Below are 8,915 nucleotides of genomic sequence, written 5' to 3' on the forward strand. Positions count from 1 at the left end.
ATTATGTATCTAATTAAATCATCATCTTCGAATGTGATTTGATGGTTCATCATTTTATATTTTTCTTTATATTTATAAATGTAATATTTTTCAAGTATAAACATATTTTTTTATCATTGCTACAAATTTCCAAAATCTCTCAATTATTTTATTATATTATGTTTGCATTATACCAAATGGTCAGCTACATTAGATATATGTATATATCTTTTTCTGTTTTTGTAAGCTTGGTAATGTTCTGTAAATCTTTTTTCAAATCATCTGTTGAGTTTTTCTCATATAAATATTATTACATCCAATGCATTTAATTTTGTATATTCCTCTAAAATCCTATAAATTATTTTTATTATTGTTATTTATTAAATATTTTATAATGTGAATATTTGGTTTATATGCTTTTTTATACTTATTTTTATCACATACGTTAATAATTTTTTCTGTTATTTTGTGTAGCTGTATTTTAGATAAAAACTATTATTAATCTTTGTGTTATTTTCCTGAAATATTTTTTTACAATTATCATGGTATTTTTTATTCTGTTTTTTTTTTTTATAAATTTGTTCTCTAATTTCAACATCAGAAATATTAAATATTGTAATTTTTTTTTATTTCATCAAATATGAAATATAAAATATATATGTATATAAATATATTTATATTATTTTATTGAAATTAATCTTTCTCAGATTCATATTATTCCTCTGTGTGGTTAAATTATTATTATATATTTAAGCTATTTGATTATTAAATATTAAATCACTCGCTTTCAAAATACTGTAACTTTTTCTTCCAAACGACCTTTTGGATCTAATTAACAACTCCTCCAGTGGATTATTGGTCATGCTGATTTAATGGTGCTATTAAAGCAGTGCATCCATACCTCAGGTGAAAAAGGTGCTGCTAATTAGCTCAAAAAGGTTCTTTGCATGAAAACGTAATATTTTAAAAGTGATTAATTGAATAATTTTAAAATGTTCATATATAATGCTGTTCAATGAATGTAAAGGTTTTTCAAATATGTACTGTAAGTTACTGTAATATTGCAATGGATGAAAAAGCAACCTGCACCTTTCAGCCAAAGAAAATCATTTTTTTAAACATTTAATTTCAAAATTCATTATATAAGACATTTATTACCTATCACCAAAAATAAATTTTTTGTTACATTTTTCTACTAATCCTCTATCAATACAGTATGCTTCATCTATGAATATTCCAGTACCAGCTTTCAATGGATAAATAACAATTTCAGTTAACTTTCCAACTTGACGCCATTTATTTTTTTTTCTTTTTACATCATACATCTTATAATAAAGCAATATGAAACCTGCAGTTATGCTCACTGAAGTCACTGTAAGAGTAAACAACGAAAACTTTCCCATTTCTAATTTTTTACATAAATCTGAAAAAAAAGTATAAATAATAATTACTTAGTAACATGCACTCAAATTTACGAGTTAAAAATTTACAACAAATTTACTTCTAGCAGAAAGAATTCTACATAACACATACTTACCTATTTATTACTCTTTTGCTATTAATTTAAATAAAATTTTTGTCATTCAGCGGCGGATTTCTAAATAGGCTAGGTAGGCTATACTCTACGGCGGCAAATTTTCGAAGACGGCAGCGCCGGCAGATCGTTCAGCCTATAAGCGGCTCATTTGTAAACCCGCCTCTGCTGTCATTAATAATCAGTTAGTATCAAACATTTATTTTTGATCCAAATTTATTTACATATTTTGATATCAAACACCACTAAATATATAATAAACTCATACGTGTAGGTCATTTTTTTATTGTACAAAAACGGGCCGGCCTCCGTGGCGCGAGTGGTAGCGTCTCGGCCTTTCATCCGGAGGTCCTGGATTTGAATCCCGGTCAGGTATGGCATTTCCAAACAGGCTAAAAATCATTCATCTCATCCTCTGAAGCAATGCCTAACGGTGGACCCGAACGTTAAAAAAAAGAACAACAAAAATAAATTTTTTTAAGTAACACTTATCGCTTCCATGAAATACTTAAGTATTTGTTTTTTATTCACTACATAGTTACGCTAGGAGGAGAACATGTGTTTATTTTTCTGTCTTATTTTGCTTACTCAGCAAGTACAAAAGAATAGGAAACTGGTTTGGACATGTGATTAAAATAAGTGGAATCTTGCTAACTGCATTGAATTATTAGTCTGTAAAAGGAGAAAGGAAGTGAGGAAGAAGAAGGATGAGGTTAATAGACGAGGAGAAGAATGGAAACTACAAGGGTGAAGGAAAAGGGTTGGGACAGAAATGGATGGAGATAGCGATAATGTAAGGGACCTGCTGCCAGGCAGATCAGATGTTGATGATTGTTTTTGCTACTTTAGTTCTAGGACAGCTTCCCTAATTTTCATGAAATGATTATTTAAATGAATGATCTGAAAATGATTATTTTGTCAAATTATTATTCTGAATTAGGATGAGTGATACTATCCATGAAAATATGAAAAAAAGAAAATTTCGAACGAAAGGTACAACTTATCAAGAAAAAAATTACTTGTAACTCTTTTGAAATGTAATGTCAGTGGGACTGTTTGAAAGGAATTATTACAAATACTTGTGTATTTTAGGACCCTCTAATAAAATATACATATATTATTTGCAAATAAAAAATCTGAAGATAAATTAAGATACACATTAAACCGAATCAGTGAAAATTCTTTTAAAGAAACAGAAATTAATACTTAGAATGTTATTTCATATTTGCGAAGTACCTTTAGTCATAATCATTGTCTAGAAAATTTTGCCATCATCCTGACCCCATAGGAGAAGACACCCTCCATGTGACGGTTTCGGTCGCCACGCCATCCCCTCCGTACCTAGCACTTTACCGGAGGTCATCTTCAGTACCCCGGCAATGACATCTTTAATCAAGCCTCAGCCAGGATTCCACTGATGCGAATGCCATAAGCGACATTTCCATCCGTGTCCTACTAACTAACATAAACTCAAAATAAAACACATGTAGCCAAGTCTCAAAAAGAAATTAATGACTTTCTAAGAACGAAGAAACTGAACCCTACCTACCCGAAAGGTAAAAATGAGTTTGACACACAACGAATCATAAAATGCATTACAAAAACACTAACAAAGCATAACAATAAATATAATTAATGTAACATAACATAAAACTTAACTAACGAAAAGCAAATAAATCTATAATCAAACAGGAACAAAAACAGCAACAGTTTAACAAACCATAAAACAAATTAACAATAAAACCAAATATAAACACAAATGAGGAAAGTTCGAGCGGACATCACACCCTTTCAGCGATCCTTTCTTTCGCCAAATATGAAATAAAACTTTCTATGATCAACCATTCGGCACGGCTTTTCCAATTAACAGGGAGATCAAGTATCAGCCCGATAATATCAAGCCAACAAATGGTTCCCGTGCGCATTAAGTCATACCTAGTACATTCATATATCACATGATAACCATCGTCTAACAATCTGCACTGCGGACACATACCAGAGTCCGCCAGACCGAATTTCTGAAGTCTGTCCCGAAAAGCGCCATGCCCAGAAAGAAACTGCGTCACATACTTGTTCGGGTGTAGCCAAGAGGCGTCCCGCAAATCAACAACATTAGGGAAAAGTTCATGTGTATAACGCCCACACTCTATCTCATCCCATCTGGCCTGCCATAGAGCGACACCATGTCGTTCTATCTCATTTATTTTCTCCGAAGTCAATTCACCTGACTTCTTAGCAACATAAAGTCATTGCCTCTCAGACGCAATCAGGTAACGCCCGCGGTCACTAAGATCGCCTCCCGTGAAATTGTACGGTAACCACACGTTACCGTTAGCAATATAAGGCGTTGAACCCATAACAAAATATCCCGATAGCTTTTAAATTTTAGCCTTACCACCCAAAGAGGCGCCGCATACAGCATAATTGCCTCGCAAACGTCCTCATTTAAGATACTCATAGTCTTAAAATTAAAACCCCAATCAGGATTGACGACACGTCGAATTCCAAAGAAGAAATTACAGGCCTTTCCCACGACGTATTGAAGGTCCTTCTTAAACTCTAATTTCTCTTCAAAAAACACCCCGAGGTACTTTTGAACCTGAACATATCTAATAAGTTGGCCTGACATCTATACGCGGACTTGCCGCCTCACAGCCTTAAAGGAGTATCATCGTGGTCTTCTCCGGGCTAAACGTCATCTTATGTTGACGACTCCATAGCTCGAGTATCCTGCATGCTTGAGTGATTCGGAATTCAAACCCCCCCTCCGCGAACCTCCTTCGACCAGCAGGAGCTCATCGTTAGCATAAGCCACGATGCGACACCCGCTGGGCAACCTCAGCCGCAAAAGTGAATCAAACTCTATCACCCAAGTAAGGAACCCAACACACTGCCCTGTGGACAACCCTTGCACAGTGTTTTCCCCACTTCATGGCTGCCCTCGCGGAGCAGCAAATCCCGATGACTGAAGTAACTTCGCATAACCTGCAACTCACTCACAGTACAATCTCTCTTTTGTAATTGGTATATAGCAGAAGACCAGCATAGGCTATTAAATGCCCCAGAAATGTTCAGGAAAATTCCCAGTACATATTCCTCCCGACTGGAAGTTACCACACTCATCACACAAAGCATGGCGTCCTCAGCATCCTTTCCTGGACGATTCCTTTCCCGTACTGATTATCCATTAGTAAACCGCGCGAGGTCATCCTCTCATTAATACGAAGGTACAGAACATTTTCAAAGACCTTACCAATAACCGGCAGTAACGTCAAGGGCCTACATGACGAACTAACAGTGGGATTCTTGTCGCCATCTTTAAACAATAATTTCACAATCCCCTTCTTCCAACACACCGGGAAGTACCCTCCAAACAAGAATTTTTTAAAAACCCGTGCGATAATCCTCACACTTACCCCTACCGAGCGAACAAGGAGCTCCGCCGTTATCCCATCAAAGCCAAGAGCCTTACCTCTACGTAAACAACAGATAGCTTGACGCACCTCGGCCTCAATAATCTCCAAGGAGACTACACCCCCGTGAAACTAAGCAACCTTACGCCTCACCCGCTGATGGTATGCGGTCTTACCTACTTCAGTATCATCAGGCAGCAAATCGTCAAATAATCTGCAAAATTTCAGTCATGTCTGAAATTACACCTAGCCGGGTCGACAGAGCGGAAAGAACGTCGTTTTGTCGTTTGTGTCCCAAAACCCTATATACCCAGGGATCCTTTTTCTCCTGTTCATACACAAAGGAACGCCAGGAATCCCTCTTCGCTGTCCAAACTTTGTGAAAATATCGAGAAAGTCCAAATTTCGCCATCAGAAATCATGTTTTTTTTTTTCATCTTCACATTTTACAAATAATTTAGTTACTCTTTTTTCATATGTGTTACCATATTAAAATGAGAGCCAGAGTTGTAGATGTGTGTGAATTCACTGTTAAGGGAAACTACAGATGGAAAAGTGACAGAGTTAAAAATTTAACTTAACAGCTAACTCTCATCAGTAACAGTCATAAAAGTAAATTCTTTTTATAGATCCCTGCCCTCTAGTGTGTAATACGTTTATTTAACACTTTGAAAAAATCTGATGTGGACAACACATGACTTCCTTGTACGCCTATTAAATTACATTTACACATTTTTTTAAAATGAAATGTATATAAAATTATATTTCATTAAAAATTTGTGATATTTATTTTTATTTTTTTGTTATTATTGAATTATTAATTATCACAAAACTTTTTACAATGAGAGGTTAACAATTATTAAGAAATCAATATATTTAAATTAAAACAAGAAAAAAGGTTAAAAAAAAGGAGATGAAGTCTGATTCGAACCGTTGTGCCTTCCCCTAAGATCCAAATATTTCATTAATTAAAATTTAATTTTGGCTATAACTCTGGAGCCAATGAAAATAAGTACCATTTATGATATATTGTTGAAAAGCTCTCAATGATTAATACTTATTTCTTACAATGCTTATTACTGCAGTTAAGAAAAAGTTCAAAATCCAATTTTTTTTGGAATTTGGGCGTTTTTCGACACTTTTGTTTCAGTCTATTGCAATCAAAAAGGGAATGCACAACTAGATGTTACAACAGTCCTAAATTCAAAATTTCAACATCCTACAGCTAATCATTTTTTAGTTGTGCAAGACACATTCGTACATACAGACGTTACGCTGAAACTAGTCAAAATCAATTCAGGAATGGTCAAAATGGATATTTCCGTTGAAATTTGAAAACCGAAATTTTTTGCGATCACAAGACTTCTTTTACTTCGTACAAGGAAGTAAAAACAAAGGAAAGACTTCTTTGAATAGTATGAGGGTTATCTTGAGTAAACACTTAGCATTCAATAAGTTATTTACAATTTATAGGTTTTATAAATTAAAAATATTATAACTATTAAGGTGCTTATCATATAAGGAACATATGAGGAGACATCATGTCTACATTCTTACTTTTAAAAACTATATTATTTTTTGTGAATAAAAATTGTGTAAATAAATAGGGTAGAATTACATTTCTGTATTACATCTAATTTAAAAGTAATCCTTGTAGTCCTAAATAGTTATTAAAATTCCTTAATTCAAAACCATGCTCTTGCTAGTTTAACAATTGTTATTTGGTGACTTCAAGGAGGCATAATATTATTTCTTTGAACTGGATTATTCTTTGATTTCAGAATTTCAATGTTTACTTACTCTTACAACTTCCACCTTAAATTCTTATTTGAACAAATGAATTGTTAATCTGCTCATAAAAAACTACTTAAGATTTAACTACCTAATACTACAAAATTAATACAAATAAAAAGAGTTATCAAGATATCAATGATTAGAGGATTAACATAACTACTACTACTAAATTTGAATATGAAAAATTACCATATTTGTTTTCATAAGTACGAAAACATTTCATATACATGAATCCTTTAAAATCTTATCTAATAGAACACTTTTTCTTTTTCCTGTTTAGCCTTTGGGAATTACCAATCCAGTATTACTTCAGAGGATGAATGAAGATGATATGTATGAATGTAAATTTAAGTGCAGTCTTGTATAGTCTCAGTGCAACCATTCCTGAGATGTGTGGTTAATTGAAAACCCAACCACCAAAGAACACCGGTATCCACAATCTAGTATTCAAATACGTATAAAAGTAACTACCTTTACTAGGACTTCAACGCTGGAACTTTTGACTTCCAGATCAGCTGATTTGAGAAGACGTGTTCACCACTAGACCAACCCTGTGGGTTATCTAATAGAACACTATGTACAGTTATAGTATACCACAAAGTGATAGAAGTATTGAACTACTGGTGTCAAGGGTTGTGCTTGTTCTTACAGCGCAGGATGGGAAAACACTTTTTAGTTGACTCGGCATTGATGAAGTAGGCTAGAGACAGACCCAGAAATGGTCCTCTAGGTAGGTTTCCATGATCAGATGACAATCCATTATCAGAAAAATACTGCTTTATAAAACCTAATAGATAGCTTGAGAATGGATTGAGAAAACACATTACAAAAGAAATGAAACAAGGTATAAGAGTAGCACTTCATAACATTTGCAGCCAGTATTAACCAGGAGCATTTGAAAATCTAGCCACTGAAGGAGAGGTAAAGATTTGGTTCCTCATACAAGATTATCTTATGAAAGTAATTAAATTAAAATGTGTTACACGATATCATTTATCATGTGGTTGAGTAGAAGATTGAACACCATATATATATAGTAATTGATCACTCACCAAATTACCATTTGTTAAGTATTAAATTACCAAATTATACAATTTATATTAAATTAAATTTTTTATTACCAATGATAATTTGGTGTATGGTCAAATGGAATTTGGTAGTAATTTAAAATGACCAAATTATCACATGGATTTTGGTCATTTGAAAAAAATAGATGAATGACATTTTTTATGATATACTACACAGAATATAACAAATTTGCAATTTATAGTCAAAACTGTGTTAAGCAATATAAAAACCAGAAAAGAAGACATTTATAAAACCAACTATTAGTAGTTATATTATCCTTGTTGTCTTGAAACATATTAATTTACTTCTTTTACCTAATCCAAAAGGCTTGAATGTAAAGAAAGTTACTATGTTCCCACACTAAGAATTCTACAAGGAAAGTTTGGGTACTACCTTAAACAAATACTGAAACCCAAATATATTTATGTGAAACTTTAAGTTTAAATATGTACATGCAATTTTATTAAAAAAATTCAATCACTTCTTAAAAAAAAAGTATTTCATTAGAGAAAACTCAACACATACATATAAAAAAATATAAGGCATATACTGACAGATTAAAGGATTTTTTTTTAAACTATTTTTATGTAAAGAATCCACTTGCAAAGTTTTTTCTTGAATTTCAAGGACACAATATTTCAGTAAAAAAAAAAATAATTTAATGACTACAAATTTTCAGCAAGTCCTTCACCAAACACTTCAAATAATATAACTGATTTAACTACTTTTAACATTCTTAAACATTAATGCTTCTCACAGAAAAATGTGAAGATTAATGCATGTATGTTCTTTAACTGTTATCTATATTCTGTTATCTCCAATTGAGTTATTTATTTTTTATTAACATTAAAAAAGTTCTTACACATATAATATTTAAATTAGAATACATTCAACTTTAGAACAATAAATTATAGATTATAATACTTAAAAAATATTTCTGTGATAACTACATGAAAATGGAAACAAAACTCATATTAATTAAGAAAATAAAAACTGAAAACAGATAAGGTTGGTTTTATTTCTAACATTTTTTTTTAAATACATTTTAATGCAGAAAAAAATGTTTTAACTTATATTTTTTGAATTCTCTTAGTTGTTGGATTCATTTTATAATAATCCAATAATCA

The 8,915-nt window shown here is 32.3% G+C and overlaps 1 protein-coding gene across 1 annotated transcript in view; it reads right to left on the minus strand.

Annotated features, from left to right (window-relative positions):
* LOC142320141 (mitochondrial amidoxime reducing component 2-like) overlaps nucleotides 1–8,524 on the minus strand; it is a 31,097-nt gene extending 22,573 nt beyond the window's left edge. The window contains exons 1-2 of the mRNA XM_075357821.1: nucleotides 8,343–8,524; nucleotides 1,138–1,402 (exon numbers count right to left, since the gene is read on the minus strand). Of these exons, the coding sequence (XP_075213936.1) occupies nucleotides 1,138–1,382 (245 nt within the window). The 5' untranslated portion in view covers nucleotides 1,383–1,402; nucleotides 8,343–8,524. The remainder of the gene's footprint in view (nucleotides 1–1,137; nucleotides 1,403–8,342) is intronic.
* Nucleotides 8,525–8,915: the final 391 nt, after the last annotated feature.

This window comes from Lycorma delicatula, chromosome 2, assembly GCF_047948215.1.
Source record: "Lycorma delicatula isolate Av1 chromosome 2, ASM4794821v1, whole genome shotgun sequence".
Classification (NCBI taxonomy): Eukaryota; Metazoa; Arthropoda; class Insecta; order Hemiptera; family Fulgoridae; genus Lycorma; species Lycorma delicatula.